At 37.0% G+C, this 17550-nt stretch overlaps 1 protein-coding gene across 7 annotated transcripts in view; it reads right to left on the bottom strand.

The window, feature by feature from the left end:
- TRAPPC11 (trafficking protein particle complex 11) overlaps window positions 1–17448 on the bottom strand; it is a 44172-nt gene extending 26724 nt beyond the window's left edge. The window contains exons 1-18 of one of the 7 annotated variants that reach the window (XM_032618312.1): window positions 17264–17445; window positions 15998–16039; window positions 14620–14844; window positions 12611–12780; window positions 11882–11952; window positions 10955–11069; window positions 9890–9989; window positions 9445–9518; window positions 7532–7628; window positions 5718–5851; window positions 4914–5061; window positions 2934–3027; window positions 1904–1983; window positions 1727–1805; window positions 1590–1644; window positions 1104–1249; window positions 381–442; window positions 157–289 (exon numbers count right to left, since the gene is read on the bottom strand). In XM_032618312.1, coding sequence (XP_032474203.1) covers window positions 157–289; window positions 381–442; window positions 1104–1249; window positions 1590–1644; window positions 1727–1805; window positions 1904–1983; window positions 2934–3027; window positions 4914–5061; window positions 5718–5851; window positions 7532–7628; window positions 9445–9518; window positions 9890–9989; window positions 10955–11069; window positions 11882–11952; window positions 12611–12780; window positions 14620–14823 — 1762 coding nt within the window. In that variant the 5' untranslated portion in view covers window positions 14824–14844; window positions 15998–16039; window positions 17264–17445. Of the gene's footprint in view, window positions 1–156; window positions 290–380; window positions 443–1103; window positions 1250–1589; window positions 1645–1726; window positions 1806–1903; window positions 1984–2933; window positions 3028–4913; window positions 5062–5717; window positions 5852–7531; window positions 7629–9444; window positions 9519–9889; window positions 9990–10954; window positions 11070–11881; window positions 11953–12610; window positions 12781–14619; window positions 16780–16991 lie in introns of all 7 variants that reach the window. The other 6 variants (XM_032618310.1, XM_032618307.1, XM_032618309.1 and 3 more) reach the window with 6 other exon arrangements.
- Window positions 17449–17550: the final 102 nt, after the last annotated feature.

Here is a 17550-nt window from a genome sequence, read left to right as displayed (position 1 = left end):
ATGGGCAGAAAATTCAAAAAAAAAAAAAAATCACACAGTTCATCTACAAAATGACCGTACTTGGAAAATTCTTTGACTTTATTATTCTGTGTCTATTTATTTTGTAGAAATAAGGACGATTTCTCTAAAATAATACTGTAGACGTTGGTTACCCACCAAATGGCACAAAGTCCTGTACGCCTATTGTGAAAAGATTGCTGCCGGCCAGAGAAATTCGGTCCGCCCACAGCTTCTGAGCAGTTTTCACAGCTAATATGTCACAGTCAGGTTCAGGAGCAGGACTTTCATTCTGTGCCAACATGGAGTTAAACATCTGTTCAGCTAGTTTTATAAAATACACACATCCAGATACAGATGTTATATAAAGAATTCCAGCCTACCATTAAAACGTTTATGAGGTTCTTTTCTATCCGAGATTTCTGGTCATCTTTCAGAGTTGAAGCTAATAGGAAGGAAGAAGGAAGAAAATTAGAACTATAAGACAGGCAAGTAAGCCCACTACCCTCATTTCAGGTATTAAAATCCTGCAGATAAATCTCTCTTCTTTTTTTTTTTTCTTTTTTTTTGCGGTACGCGGGCCTCTCACTGTTGTGGCCTCTCCCGTTGCGGAGCACAGGCTCCGGACGCGCAGGCTCAGCGGCCATGGCTCACGGGCCCAGCCGCTCCACGGCATGTGGGATCTTCCCGGACCGGGGCACGAACCCGCGTCCCCTGCATCGGCAGGCAGACGCTCAACCACTGCGCCACCAGGGAAGCCCGATAAATCTCTCTTCTAAGATGGCTAAGCACAACACTGGAAAACTGACAGCACAGCTTGCTAAAAGTCAGCCCCAATGCTTTATGTGTGTGCGTTTGAACTCTATGTGAAAAATTATTTTATGCCATATTTTTAAAAGTAAGGCAGATTTTTCTCAACTACCATAGACCTTCAACTCTAATAAGTTCCAATAAAGTATAAAACCTCTTCACTCCGCAAAGTGACTTGCATGTGATAACAGTACTACCAGATATTTGATACTGAATTATTCTTCCAATTTAAAGAAGTTTAAAGATGCTATGTAATTGTAAAGATTCAGAATTTTACTGAAAGAACATCGAGTTACCTCTTCCAAGAAGTTCTAGGGAATAAGTGATGTAATCTTTCAGTTGGGCCATGAGGTAGGAACACTTCAGAGCTGTGGTCAGTATAGACGTGAGCAGGGTCCACCATCCTTCACTCCGATAATCACACATCACATAATCCAGCAACCTGACAGTGGACAAAATGTCAGACAGGCCGAGACAGCTTCACGAGGAAGGGTTTGAAAAGTTCATGGAGAAACTAAAATAAAAGTGCTTTACTCATTTTATATAAACTTCAGAAAATCTTACTGAAATAGTTTAACAGGTATTTTCACATTAGGTAAATGTGAGGTTTCCTCACAGATAATGACTGTACCTGCAGACAATACTTGAAAAAATATCACGGAAATGGTGTTTAATAGAAGTAGGAATAAATATGGAAATAATAAATCCTTCAATACAGATTTCCATGCTAATTCTGCTGCGAGAGAATCAGAATACTTGTAAAAATAGTGAACAGAACTCACCTCAAAGCTTTGGTATAATCCTTTGCATAATAATATTCCTCTCCCATTTGAACCACTATAAAGGAAAACAGACTGTATGAACATAATTTAAAATTACGCAAAGTTGCACAAAGTTGTGGCAGGGCACGGATACCTACTCAGATGACTTTTCATTCTTGGACACTTATACTTCTTAAACTGTGCAACAGCATTGCTCAGAAGAGTTATTATTATTTCCTGTTAGAGAAGATAAAATGGGAAACATTCCAATAAAAATAATCTCATGTTTTCCTGGAATACTGTAAAAAAGAGTTTGTACTGGAAAAAAGACTTACAGAGTGAACAACACTTCTCTCCTTCAGCTGAATGGCAAGAATCCCCACCTTCTCCTTTTCAGGATCAGAAAGATCAAAACCTGTGTAAGATAGGACACAACCCATTTTAGATAGCTCATTTAACACAAATCCTTCACACGAACACTGGACGTGTACACTCCCTGAATCCTTTGCATACAATGTACTTAAGATTCTTAAACATTCTAGAATTCTAAAGATTCTAACAGACAGCTTTATTAGCATGGAATCTTCTCTGTGGTCTCTGTTCTGAAGGGTACGTTACTGAGCTCTGTACTCTTTTGCCCAGTGGAATCAACCACCTCAAAAGTAATACCAATATCATTTTCTAGACAAAATACATTTCCTGTAGATTAAAGTAAATAATTTCTTAACAAAAAGTTTAGTGGCCATAGAAATTGCTCAGATTAAGTGTGTATAAAACAAAAAAGATAGAGAAATCATTTTTAAGGTGGTTCAGGTAATGATGTTCTAAAATGTCAAACATAAAAAAATCGTTAAACTTAACTGGAATTAAAATATTTAAATAGACCAGAGTGGCTTACTAACTGTGTCATTTAAGACAACAGATGTCCAAATATTTTAGTCACATCTACATCTTTAATTATAAGTCATTCTAAGACGTAGTGATAAAAACAACACATTTTTAAAGTAAGTCTTAAAAAGTGTTTAAAAAGCACATATTTTTACCTCAACATAATTTTTTGTGTGTGTGTGGTACGCGGGCCTCTCACTGTTGTGGCCTCTCCCATTGCGGAGCACAGGCTCCGGACGTGCAGGCTCAGCGGCCATGGCTCACGGGCCCAGCCGCTCCACGGCATGTGGGATCTTCCCGGACCGGGGCACGAACCTGTGTCCCCTGCACCGGCAGGCGGACTCTCAACCACTGCGCCACCAGGGAAGCCCTACCTCAACATAATTTGTTATTATGTTGTGCAGCCATGGAAAAATTATGATAGCAACCTTGTGCTTTTGAAGTTGAGAGGAAGGGAAAGAGGAAAAAATTATTTACTTAGGATTCCTTGTCGCCACGGTCGCTGTCCGTAGAAGTCAAGAACTCCTGTCTGTGTTTCTAGGGGATCAGGACTGGGGTGCGCTACAGAAGCCTTTAAATCAAAACACAGCCCATCAAGACCAACTCTCCCTCGATCTTTGTTAGAATAAAAAAGCTTTCATAAATATGAATAACACATTCAAATATCAAAGTTGTGAATATTTTAACATAAATTAAATTTCCATAAAATTAAACAAGAATGTTTCATTTAATATTAGGTAGTCTTATAAAAATTAAATTGAATAAATCAACCTGATTCTGACAAATGATTTCACAGTAACTAACTGCTCTACATTTTCTTTTAATTTATAAACCAGTAAAACTACATTACAAATTAAATTTGATGGTTATTCCATATGTAGAAGTGTTTTTTGTGCAAATAAAAATAATGTTATAGGAGTTTTGAAAAGAAGACACTATTTTCCTTTTTTATCGCATGTGTATTAAGTCTTGGTATTGATGGGGGGAGGATACTTTTGGCACCAGAATTTACAAATTTATACCACTTTTCTTTTTTACAACTTTTCCCTCTAAAACCAAAATGTAATACAAGTAATTGTTTAAAAAATGCAGAAAACGTCCAAAAGGAAAATGATAAAAATTTAAATTACCTATAGACCTACTACCACGGTTAACAATGTATATACATTATTCTTCCAGATTTTGTATGCAAACGTTTATTCGTCAACAGCTGAAATAATTTTTCAACCTGCTTTTTTCTTTTAAATACATTCTGTATATCTCACCATATCATTAAAGATTCTTCCAAAATGTTATTTTTCTTGGCTGCCTGCTGTTCCAAATTGTAACAGATTCCCTATAGCTGTTCACATTGTTATTTTTATTTTACATTACTATTAATAAATCTGTCAGAACAACTCTATAAATAAATTTTAATACTTATCTCTTAGGATCTCTTATCTGTCTTAGGCTTCCTGAATATGAAATTCTGGGTCAAAAGAAAGGCATGATTTTGAGGCTTCTTTATTTATTACTTGACAGAATATTATTTTACATTCTAGCCAATATTTGCTAATGCCCATTTTCTCATATACATACAAGACCCAGTTTTAATCACCTTTTAAAATATTGTGCTCAAATATAATATGCCAAACTTTTAAAATATAATACATGTAATGAAATTATACATCATATACAAATAACATGGTAGAAAATAGTCTAGGTATATCATGATTTAAGGGGAAAAAATCCAAGCATTTAAAGTACTAATATGCAAACTGTTTTTTTTTTTGAACAGTTTTTGAAATAGCACTGTTGTTAAAATTCACCTATCTTCAGAGAAGAAATCTGAGGTTTTAAGTGAAAATAAACTGATATAACTATGTGAATGTAAATATCTCTATCTATATACACATACCATGTTCTTATTTTAAAGGTGCTTACGGGGAAACTGGTATTTAAATATAATCATCCAAGAGAAAGGCAAAATGAAATGTCAAGTTTAAGAAAATATGCAGTTAACATCCTCAAATAGATTCTTTAGAGTTTTCCATGAAGGAGAACCCCAGGAAGAGAAAGAAGGCCAATGTTATGCTCTCCAGTGGGTCAACATAAAGCACATTTCTCAGTGTCCTTCAAACTCTAGCAGTGATCACAGAAACAAAACAATGGATTTACAGTATGGCATGGACTAAACTGTGGCTTTTATTTTAAAGTAACTTTCTCTCCTCTAAATCACTGACTTATCGCTAATCATAAATCAGTTCTTCAAAGAAAAACTTCTGCTTAATTCACAGGTGAAAATAGAGTACTCAGGCTAAAACTGAAAATAATCCTAATTCCTGAAAATATAAAAGATAAAAACTTGTTACATGCAAAGGCTTGGAAAAAATTATCAACACCCATCAGCATTTCTTCTTTCAAGAGAAGGTTAATAGATGTCCTAAATGCCAGCTAATACAGGAGTCAGTGACTTACTTCATGGTTACAGAGGGTTTTCGTAAGCTGTTTCCGCTCCTGGGCATAGTATGCTGCCTGCTGGTAATAGAAACCAGGATTCTGAGTTTGAATAGCTGTCAACCCCAACTTGATAGCTTCATCAAATAAATCTCCAAAGGCCTGGAATCTTAAAGAAAAAAAAAAAATCAAGAAATAAAAAAATGGAATGAAAAAGAAAAAGGAAAGAAAAAGCAGCTTACTTCTAGTAGTTATTCATCCTGTAACCATAACCTCAGCAGACTGTATCAAAATAATGCTACTGCTGAACTATTAATTGTGGGGATTTCATTGTAAATACTAACACACACTAATCGTAGGTTACAGAAAAATTCTTTAAGTCAACTCTTCTGTGTTAGCAGGTCTTTATAAATATACCATCAAGCCAGATGTCAACATAGTTCCCACCACTCAAATACATCCATGTTTCTGGGAAATTTCTCATTCTAGCAATTTTTAGTCATCAGTCTCAGAGGGCAAGTTCCACGTCAGTAGGGATACTGTCTATTCACTGCTATATTCTCAGTATCTAGACACATGGTGGAAACTTGATATATATATACTGAATGAAAGAGATGGTCCCAGGAACTAGCTAATTTCCATTAAGAAACTGTATGAATCAGTATCTACCATTACTGGGAACATCCTTATGGTGGATCATTAAAAACCTACTTACTGACAAAAATCTTAGTTCGATTTAGAACAAAAGTCCATGCTAACTCCACTCCTCCAAACCCCAAGTAAATTTGTTTAAAAAACATTCTGAAAATATAATTTAAAACATACTGTTTAGACATCCATGCAGCGTGCTCAAAAGACAACTCTGCACTTCCGATTTTTTTCTTACACAAGTCGATGTGCTTTCGGAACTGAGCAATTGCGTCCAGTGGGGTGTTGTGCTGAAAACACAGCCTACAGATCTGGAAGATGTAAAATCAACCCCAAAGTAAAGAAGAAAACCAAAGTCAAAAGGTGTATTCATTTAAAAATATATAAAAATTGAGACTAACTTTAAAAAGAGTATGGAATTTCCTTCTCTGAAGTTCAGTAGAACTTAAGTGCAACAGAACTGATTTTCTCTATTACAAAGGATATGCTAAAAACAGAGGTTATGTCCCTTTGATTAATGAAATAAAATTATTCACTATTTGTGATGAATCTATTCTACACCTTACAAAGTTTTTTAAAGCATAGAATAAAGACATATTAAACCCAATGAAGAGCATAAAGATGGGCAAAAATGAAGTACTTCCAACAGGTAACTGAGAAAGGACAGATTAACTCTCAGTTTTAGAACTGTCAGAAAGCAAAAGATTTTTTGTAGAACAATTAGAGCACAGTAGCCTCCATATCAAACAAGGATTACAGAAATTCTTGAAAAATTATCTGGGATGTTATTTCAAAGTAATAATCTATATGTATGTAGGGTAAATGAAAAAAAAAGAAGAAACAAAGCCTAAATTTATTTCCACATGCTTATTACCACTTTTAATTTTATTTTTTTAGGTATAAGGGAATACATGAAAAGTTAAATCTCTCATCCATCCCTGTCCCTCAGCCATCCAATTTCCCTCTCTAGAGGCAACAAGCTCCCAGCATACATTTGGTGATATATTCTGTCCACAGACAAGTATGTGCATTTACAAATAAACTAGTATTTTTATACAGATAGCATCACACTGAATATGCTGCTTTGTGCCTTCCTTTTTTCACCTAACAATATATCTTGGATATCATTCCATTTCAATGCATGGAGCTGCTTCATTCTTGATAGTTGTATAATATTTTGTTGTTTGGAGTTATAATTTATATTGACCAGTCAGTTATTGTGGGGTTGTTTCCAACCTTTTCCTATTACAAGAGGCAATAAATATCCTTACATATGTGATTTGCAAGTCTTAGCACATATGTGGGATAAATTTCCCAAAATGGAATTGCTAGGTCAAAAGGAATATCCACTTTAAATCTGCACTATCATTGCAAAAATAGCCTCTATAGAAGCTGTACCAATTTACACTTACACACGCAGTGAACAAAGTGTCCCTCTACCCTTACATCACTAACCCAGTGCCAGCCTCTTTAAAAGATGAGTGTGGAAAGATTAAAAGCAAAAGACAAAGCTTCATCTGCCTTCTGGGGGTGTCTATTTCTACCATATACAACCTTAAAATGCTCACATAACAGATATAAAAGTTTTCTCTAAGGGGAATAGGTACACCTTTTCTATGGCTGGCCATTAAACCAAGGAAGGCTTACCCAGTTCTAATAAGTTGCAGCTTCTAAAATTCAATACTGTAGGCAGCTTTCTTCTCACTCCCTCCTGCCCCCACTTAAAAACAAACAAAAGACCCTCCTCAAGGAGTTTTACCAAGATAAAACTCCTCTAAATGAGAACTCTGGGACCATAGCTCAAAACCAAGCATTACAATTAGGCTGCTAAGAACCAGGGTGCTCCTTGAGATAAAGGACATAAAATAGCATAGCATAATTCATCAAATACTCACTTTTCAGAGCAAGTGAGTCATCTGGATTTCCAAACTTTAAAAAGATACTCCAATATTTAAAGCCAAATTTTGTTTATTTGGAAGTAGAACTATTACCTTGTAGTTTATAAATCCTGCCATGGTCTTAATTTCCAGAATATTAGTTTCATGGGCTCTCAATTCATGTACAAGATTATAGGCGGTCCTGTAATTCCTAATATAGACATGGGGAAGGTAGTTAATTATGATATAAATTAATTTTAAGAAAAGATTCCTAAGAGCAAAATTATTAGAAATAACAGAAACAATATTTACTCAACATTTCTTAGCACTCAACAGCTCAATAATAACATATACATAACAATCTCTGATGTCCTGAAAAATGATATATTGATTCATTATGTGTGGGAGGAATCAATGACTTTTCTCTAAGAACAGAACCACTGTACACTGCTGTCATTAACATCTGCCTATAACTGATAGGAATTCAGCTGCAAAATGAAAGTGGCAAAGTGTCCAGAGTTACATGACAAAATTAACATTGTTAAAAACAATTAGTATTTTTTAAAAGTACCATGTTGAGCTTCTCAAATAGAAATTGTATTAGCGAAGAAGGTGCTATCAAGACAGAGATGGGTCAACAGCTTTAAACCCAAGTATCTCCACAACTGAAACGGGTATCACTGGTCTCGGGTATGGGCTGCAGTGGGGATGCCCTCAGGGCAGCTAGCGCTGAAGGAGAGAATAGTGTGAGAAAGGCAAGTCTGATAGAAGATGGAAGGTAATGAGAAAATCTCAGTCTTCTCCAAAGAAAAGTGTTTGCTCCTAACTTCTCCACGTAACATTTTTCTTTCCAGAACTGTGTTTGAACAGAATTGGAATTGAGGGTGTTTCACTAATACCACAGATAAAAAATGAACTACATTAAAACCAACTAAAACTATATGAAGTTTGAGATTTATAGAACACAATTTGGTGCTTAGCACTTCATTAGCAACAAAAGAGAGGAGGTTTCTGCAATATTCCTCTGAATGACAGACTTATTTATTTCTCTGTTCCACCCTCCCATGTATATTTAGCCTCTCCCCAGTTTTAGGATATATAGCTGGTTTTTATCCTTTTGCTCCTCTGGCACTGTTAATCTTAAAAAACTGAGTTAAAGCTAGAAAGAGGCGTTTTATTAAATTGTGTTTAGTAAAATAAAAGCAAAGGGATAAAATGCCTAACCACTGCCAACACATCTGCAACTACTCTTCAAAGCTCTAAGCAGAGCCTTACAATGAAAAATGGGACTTCCCTGGTGGCACAGTGGTTAAGAATCTGCTGCCAATGCAGGGGACACAGGTTCGAGCCCTGGTCAGGGAAGATCCAACATGCTGTGGAGCAACTAAGCCTGTGTGCCACAACTACTGAGCCTGTGTGCCGCAACTACTGAAGCCTGCATGCCTAGAGCCCGTGCTCTGCAACAAGAGGAGCCACTGCAATGAGAAGCCCGCGCACCGTAACACAGAGTAGCCCCTGCTCGCCGCAACTAGAGAAAAGTCTGTGTGCAGCAACGAAGACCCAATGCAGCCAAAACTAAATAAATTTTAAAAAGAATGAAAAATGATGCTACTGGCAGGTATTATAAACTAAAAAAAAATTAAGAAATTCAGTCTGATTCAGATAATGTTTAATACACATGAAACTTTGAAAATCAGTCTTAACAAGGATTTTACTGAGCATACAAAGAAGAAGTAGGTAACAGAATGGGAAAAATTTTAATATGTTTCTTTAGATCATGAAATTTAATTAAATTATACCAGAAAGCTTTCGGACACTATAAAATTTACTTCTGATAATAAAATGGATATATTTTTTTAAAAACTCAAATATATTCCATTTAACTAGAAAAATTAAAGTGAATATTACAAACCTGACTCTAACCAACATAAACATTTTAAACTTAAAGTTTGGTTGAGATTCAGAAATTGCCACTACTATGTTATTGTTAACATAAAGAAAAAGTTTGACAACGGTTAGAAACTTACTTCAGAGCATTTTGTGTATCTTGTTTCAACTCACTGAAGAAAGCTATTTTGAACTGATGTCTAACAAATAAAAGCTGAAAAGAAGAATGGAAAAAAAATATCATTATTACATATATTCTCTTAAAAATGTAAAAATTACAATAACGTTTGAGAGGAGACCTAAAAGTATGAAGGCAAATATCCAAAATTAAAGTTCAAGAATTATTCCAGTAAACAAGTGTAGTTAAGAAGGCTACCAAAATCTATCTTCAAGAGCTTTAAAGGCAAAGAGGACAAAAGACAAAATAGTTTTTAAATGCTTTAAAAAAAAACTTCAGAAGCACAGAAGCCATTTAAAAATATCAAAGTATTAAAGACATTAAATCATCTCCTCAAAAATAATCAATGATGAATAACCTACTCTAGAATGCTGCTATTATTTCCTTCTTTAGGAAGAGACACGTACCTGGTGTGTTGTTTTATTCAAAAATTCTTTATGAGATTTCACTCTTCTAATCTCAGTGTAGTAATAAGTCTGTGCATGTTCATAAAAGGCGTTTTCTAATCTGTTAAAAGAGACCAACATTCAGTGGGCTTCCCTGGTGGCGCAGTGGTTGAGAGTCCACCTGCAGATGCAGGGGACACGGGTTCATGCCCCGGTCCGGGAAGATCCCACGTGCCGCGGAGCGGCTGGGCCCATGAGCCATGGCCGCTGAGCCTGCGCGTCCAGAGCCTGTGCTCCGCAACGGGAGAGGCCACAGCAGTGAGAGGCCCGCGTACCGCAAAAAAAAAAGACCAACATTCAAACACTGAAGTTATTTTAAACCAAAGTGTTTTCAAGAATCATATTTATAAGACCTGAAAGTAAAATCCTGACAGAGATAATGTCTGCTTTACTTCATGATTAAGATAAAAAGTAAAGCAAAATATAAGCTAAATTTTTAGATAAAAAAATCTAAAAAGAAGACCCACCAAAAGCCATTTAAAATTTTACAATCTAAGAAATAACTGATAAAAATAACTTTCTTATAATTTGTAAAAATTAGGTAATCACTAATAATCTATTATTTTATAATTTTATAAGTATGAAAGAAACAAATATCTAATACTCAACTAGATTCAATTATCTTTTGTGACTCTGACATTTAGGGTTTAAAGATTAAGGAAAATAATGGGAAAAGGACCAAAAATGAGAACTGGCAAATGAGGTGAAAATAACATTTGTATAAATGAAGATAACTATGAGACTACAGAGGAACCAAGAAAATTTGCCCAGAGATGGATAAACAACTCAAAGTTCTGTTTGTGAAAATAAGTACATATCTGAAGTATCTTCCTAGGGCATGAAAGAAAGCTGAATTCAAAGTCAGATAAGGATTGAACTTCAAGGTTCTTCCTCCTCAGAATAAAACAGAGTTCTGAAGCTGCATTCAAAGGGTTTAAATACATCTAAGAAAAATATGTAAAAAAAATGAAATAAAATGGAATAGTCAAAACTTAAAAGATTCAGTATATATTCTAGGTTATTTACCTTATAATATAGCCCACAAGGTGGTCTGTATGGGGCAGTACAAACAAAGACTTCCCCGAGAGTTCACACGCATTGCACAAGGCTGCAGCTCTTTCTGAAGCAATGACATCTTCTCCTGTTGACAACAAGTGCCATAAAGAGAGAAAATAATTAATGCATTTTTTCTAAATGGACATTTCCCCAAATCAGGACAATATAATTAAGAAAAAAAACCCAAACCACTTTTCACCACGTCTATAAGACCCCTGGAATCCTTGAGAGCTCTGTGGGGTGCTTAGAAGTTACACAGTACATATATGTTAGGAGAACACTGTGGAATTTTCTACTAGGCCAAGACAGGCCAAGTAATGCCAACAGATATACTGCATAACTGTTTCAAAACAGTAACTAAAAGTGGAAGCAATAGTTCATGAAAGTTGTTTCCAAAACTATTTAAGATGCTTCAAGTTTCAAGATAGAAACAAAAATAGTATTTTGGCTTCTGAAGTCTGAGATGGTAGAAGAAATACGCATTTGAAACCAGGACATTTTCTTATAGGAAACTAGAAATCCTACAGCATTTTTCTTTGCTCTACTGCAAATTAAGAAAAAAATATTACGTAAGGAATATAATTTCAAATAGATCTCAGATAAGCAAAAAACCTTCTTTTTTAAAAATCAAGTGAATAACTCTTTTGTCAATTGACATGTGCCTCCCTGGAGGGAAGGGGAACTAGGCAGCAGGACTTGAGAAGATCTGCACTCTTTAATGTTTTTAATTTTTACAATAAGCATTTACTCATGCATTATTGGTACTTTTTAAAGTTAACACACCATATTTCCCATAACTGAATGCGTGAAAGATTTCAACATTAAAAACTAAGCCTCCTGGTAATAAGAATTGGGGGGATAAACCAATCAATTAGTTATTAATTAACCTTTTGCTACCTGGGGGCAAAGGGGTTTTCTTCTGAATCAGAACCACTGCAACTTTTGTGTTTCTCCCTTGTAAACTCTGCCTGCAGTGGAAAAATAACAATAAAATTAATTAAGTAATTAAACTGTTTTAACTTAAAAAATGTATTCAAGACTACATAAAATACAAGCTTGACAATTCAAAGAAAGACAAATTGCAACTTAAAAACCCCAAGATTGGGGGAACTCTTTTCCTACATACAAAGAAACACACATGCCACAAGGATTTAAATTTTAAAAGTATAATCTCAGATCAAGCTTCTGTTCCTCACAAAAACCTGCTTTAAAGGCAAAAGTTTAAAATATACTTCAATTTAAAAGTTACACTGCAACTTATTTCTTTATAGTGATAGAGTAGTCATCCAAAAGAATTACTTTGAAATAAATGGTGATAAAGCAAAAAGTGTTTTATGAGACTAAACAGCAAATCACTATATCTCCCCCCGCCAAAAAAAAATTATAAATGCAAGAAAAAGCATTTGGAACTTCAGGTCAATTTGTCTTAGAAATTTCTTCACATTGCTTACCATTCCTTAAGTTAATATTAATGCTACCTGTTGGAAGTGAACAGGTTTCATTGGAGGCCAGTGATCCCCAAATGACTACTGCAGACTTAACGGCACTCAGCTGCCTTCAATAAATGTCAGTAAACTCCAGATGTGAGTTTGACCCAACACAGTCAACCTGACAAACGGGACATACCTAACTATTTCCACTCTGGTCGCGCACTCAGACTGCTTTTCTTTCCACTGGGGCTCATCCCAGTCTAGTTCGTAGAACACAACCACCAGGGCTGGCACCAGATTCAGATGTTTATTCATCCAGCCTGTCTTCAAGATCCCTTTGGGAATGTACCATTCATACGAAGTTCTCTGCAAACATTAGCCAAAGTTTAAAAGAGGTATTTTGACAACAAGAACAGCAGAAATCACCTGTTATGGAGTGCAGGCACTTTCTCTGTATTTATCTCATTCAGTATACACATGCCGCATTTCTAAGATGAGGACATTCAGGCTTACAGAGATCAGGTAAGAGCTAGCAAGTACTGGAGGTAGCATCTCAACCCTAGAGCCAGTACCATTTCCATTTAAAGACTGACCAAAGCCAAAGCATTTCTAATGATGTCAAGGCTTTCAAATACCCTGGAAGTAAACAGCCTTCTTCCCAATAAATTCTACTTATATTCCTCACCATCCCAGATTCCGTTCTTGTAAAAGCTGCTCAAATATTCTCTAAAACCCAATATGGCTTCATCTGCTTCAAAGTCGTGTCACCAGGATGGCATTACACCTCACTTGTGGGTGAAAGAAAAAAATGAAGGACAATTCTTAAATACAGAAGCGTAAGGGCAGTCACTGGGGGTCAGTGCTAAGTGCCAGGTCGTGGGGAGGGGATGCCCTGAAGAAGCCGGGTGAAATCTCAAACTACCCCCAAAGCACCCGCACTGGCCAGACTACTCCAGTTCACGCTGGTCCAACAGTTATTCCACGTGAGGAAAGAGAGGACAGGAAGGAAATCTGACACAAAACACCTTGGGAACTCAGGAAAGAACCAGGAGGAAAATGAGGATTCTGAAGAATGAATCCAGGAGGAAAGGGGTGAGTCCTGCTGGGTCGCTGGGCTTCCTTGACACAAACACCACATTAAAAGAAGTGTGTAAGAGCCGGGGGTGCTACTGCTCCCACAGTTTCAGAGAAAGCTCATAGTTCCTGGCGCTGGATATATGAAACTGTGTCTGTGGTGTGTGAGTCTCAAACACATGCAAAAGAATCAGCAGGTGACCAAATCTACAGGGCCTGCGCTCCCCCGAGGTGAACTGAGGACAGCCAGTATTGACATACTTAATAAACACCCCAGGTGATGACATACTTGGTCCAAAGACCAGTCTGTCAGAAACATTGCTCTAGGGGGGGAAGAAAAAGTAGGCAGTTTATTTTAATCAATGTGTCTTATTAACTGACTTTCAGATCAACCTGAAAAGCTTACAATAAATGACAAATCAGTCAATGTACACAACTTTCTTAAAAACCAAATTGACATAATAAGCAATACACGTGTATGAGTTGCTATTATTAATTCATACTATCATCATTCTAAGTATTTTTTTCTAAGTAAATCAGAGTCTCTACCATGATGTTCATTCTAAAAGTCAGTTTTGAACTTAATACCCCTCCTATTCCACACTGAATAAACTGCTTTAGTTTATGTAGAACTCATCAAGGACAGAGAGTATGTATTATTTAGATTTTTATCACCAGCCTGTTGCATAGTTCCAGGTACTCTAAACCAAAGCAAGTGCTCAAAATGTGTCTGTGAAATCAAACCAAACTGCAGAGACTATGGATTTTATAATGATACTGGCAATGGTGAGACCTTCCTTTTAGAGAGGGCTTTGTTAAAATTATGGAGCCTTGGGGTCTCTTTTTAACAACAAATAAAAAATGGAAAACCTAGGCTCATAGGATAGAAAGCTTAATAATTATAAAGTAATTATTCTTCTGGAGTAAAAGAAAAGGGGGGGATTATTAGATACATCCGTAGTATATTACATACAGGAAAACGTCTGGAGTTTTCTTCATGCACCTCTGTAACCATACCCTTGATAAACTCAGGGGTTTTCCTGCACAGATATAGGAACAGAAAAGATACACACATGCAAAGAAAGAGACAGACAGAGAAGGAGAGTCCCCTTGCAATCATAATGTCATTACCTTGGGTCTACATTTGGGATACTCATGGTCACCTGGGAGCACCTTGAAAGAAATCGGTACCCGATCAGCCCTCCGATTGGCACAGAAAGCATCCCAGACAGCTCGATGGACAGCATTATAAACCACATCCAGGCCTGTGAGAGTAACAAAAGCCATAGGCCGACAACATAATTCCACAGGGAAGTCCCATTGTGTGGGGCTCATGGTCAAGGTGTCAGGAAAATTCTGAAATACAAATGTTAATACGTTAATAATTAATTTCTTAAAAGCCCACATCCACATCTAACATATGAACCTCCACCATTTGAAAAACATTACAAAAAGGCGAAAGTCTTTGAGTGTCTACAAACTGTCGAGCAAATCCAAAAGAAGAGAGCAAACGGGCAAACTTTAATTCTTGAATTGGACCTATTAAAATTTATTAACTATTGGTATAATATTTTAAAAAATCTTTCATATACAAGGGTTGCAGTCAACTTTAAGACAAATCACTATTTCCAGTAACATCTCAAAACCACACAAAACTTTGGGATAAACAGACCAGGAAAGCAGGAGGGTGATCAAACTTCTGATTTCAGTTATAAAGAAAAACAACGATTGATTTACATATACAATAAAGTGCAACTATCTCTAATTTCTCTGTAATTGCTAACATCTAATTTCTGATTTCCTGAGATAGCATTAAAATAATATGCTAATTATCTAAGTAGCTATGTTTTCTCATTTCTCCACAATTAATACAAATGTACTACTTAAAGGAAAATCTACAAGGGAAAAGCTAATAATGAATGGAAACCTCTAAGAGGACATGTTTCTACTGCGCCCTTTAGCTGAGAAGCGGTCTATATCAATCCAAGATGCACTACGTTTTGAAAAGCAATTATATAAAAGTGTTTATTGCGAACAAAATTATATTTTAAGAATAATTTCTCATTTTCAAAAACATGTATCACATGGTTGGTTTAAAAGGTGATCTCCACCAGTATATCATACAGGACTCAAATACAACTTCTGTGAGAAGTTAGGAGCACTTAGGCCACCACTTGATCAGCAAAACAGTATTTTTAACTGAAAAGTTAATTTAGTAAAGACTATTAGGCTTCTCACACTTAAGTACTGACGGAACGATGGGTACTAGATAATTGGTTTGGAAAGTCTATCAGAAATGACAAATGTCCACAATAGACCTAAGTTTTAGAAATGCTTAAACAGATATTCTGAGGACAGGATTAAGGTACGAGAGCAGAGGACTGCATGTTCAGAAACAGATTCTAGTTCTAGTGAATTTGGGGTGAAAATAAAAAAGAGATGGTCAAAACACAATTTAGGTACCACTGCTTGATCCCAAAGAGTCTAGATTAGAGCCCTAAATACTCACTTCCTTTAATAACCCCAGAGGCTCAAGAGAATTCGCTGTGTCCTTTGAATATGGAGTGGAAATAAGGGGAAACAGAAATTACGTTTAAATCACTTAAAATCACAATCCTGTCCAAGAGAAATATAATACAAACTACATAAATAATTTAAAATTTTCTAGTAGTCACATTAAAAAAGTAAAGAAAGGGATGAAATTCATTTTAATAATATTCTACTTAACCAATATGTCCAAAATATTACCAATTCAACATTACTATAAAAGTTATTAGTGAGATGTTTTACGTTTTTTAATACTATGTCTCCAAAGTCTGGTGTGTATTGTACACTCGGAGCGCATCTAGCCTATTTCAAACGCTCAATAGCTACCTATGGTGACTGGCTACTATACCAGACAGTGCAGCTCTAAATTACGGTAACTCTGTCCCAAAATAACTGTACGAAAACTGTATCAGAAATTCTTGCCACACTGTACCTTAAAAGCGTTGGCATTTGAAATGGTTGTGCCTATTCGGTGGCAAAAAATGGGAAGAATATCAGCAAAGGACAAGTGCAGAGGTTGTATGGATCTCGATGACAGCCTATAGGAGAAATTTCCAGATCTCCTGGAAAAAAACCAATGAAGCAACTAACCAAACCATGACCTGGAAGGAGGTGCAGAAGTAGGAAGCGAACACTCTGGATGGGAGATCGTGTAGTGCAATGGAAGTCATCTGGAAGCTGGCGTGGTCATAAAATTATAAGGAAGACTCTTAGAAAGAATGACGGACTGCAAAGAAAGGTGACCTAATGAAAGTGGCAGGTTAAAAAAAATAATGCAGTCACTATTTTTTAATTAACGGAGGTTCGGGATGCAGGACACAAGGCCAGTAAGGATGGGATTCAAAGATGTCCAACTACAAAACAATCAAAAGAGGAAGGACAGTTTGGGGCCGGGATGGCGAAACAAAAGCTGATGCTGAGGATGCGAAGCAACTGCCCAACTTAGGAAAGGATACCGCCCCAGGGTCGCAGAATCCTGCTCCGGTAGCTCCAATGAAGAAACGCTGCAGCTCTAAAGGCAGACGCTATCTTCCTCCTCTCCTCCCCTACCCCCCCTTAAACCTGGAGGCCCTAGAAATAGGTGTGTCTTTTCTTTAGAAGCTAAAAGAGAAATGCACTCGCTGATGCTGTACGAAATCACAGGCCCCCCCAAACCAGCATCGTTAAGCGCTAGCAATCTCCCTCGGCGGTCTCGCCCGGCCCCACTGGTCTCCCGACCCGGACTCACCCAGGCCGCACGCCCCGAGCCCGCTGCAGCTGTGGCCGGTCGCCGCCAGCCGGGGGAGAACCAGGGGAAGCAGGCGGGGGGGGGTGTGGGTGTCACAAAACGCCGGGGGCCGTCCCTACCACCACCGCCCCTGTTCCGGTGCCCACAAGCGAGACTTCCCAGGGCCCATCCGCGCAGGCACAGGAAGCACTTTCTGGGCTTGACCGACAGCGCCCTAGGCCAATCGCCGTCCCGGAACTCTACGCTGCTCCACGAAGCGTAAGGAAGACGCTCCGTTTCCTAGAGGA

This window comes from Phocoena sinus, chromosome 21, assembly GCF_008692025.1.
Source record: "Phocoena sinus isolate mPhoSin1 chromosome 21, mPhoSin1.pri, whole genome shotgun sequence".
Taxonomy (NCBI): domain Eukaryota; kingdom Metazoa; phylum Chordata; class Mammalia; order Artiodactyla; family Phocoenidae; genus Phocoena; species Phocoena sinus.
This window is presented reverse-complemented; position numbering and strand designations above follow the sequence as displayed.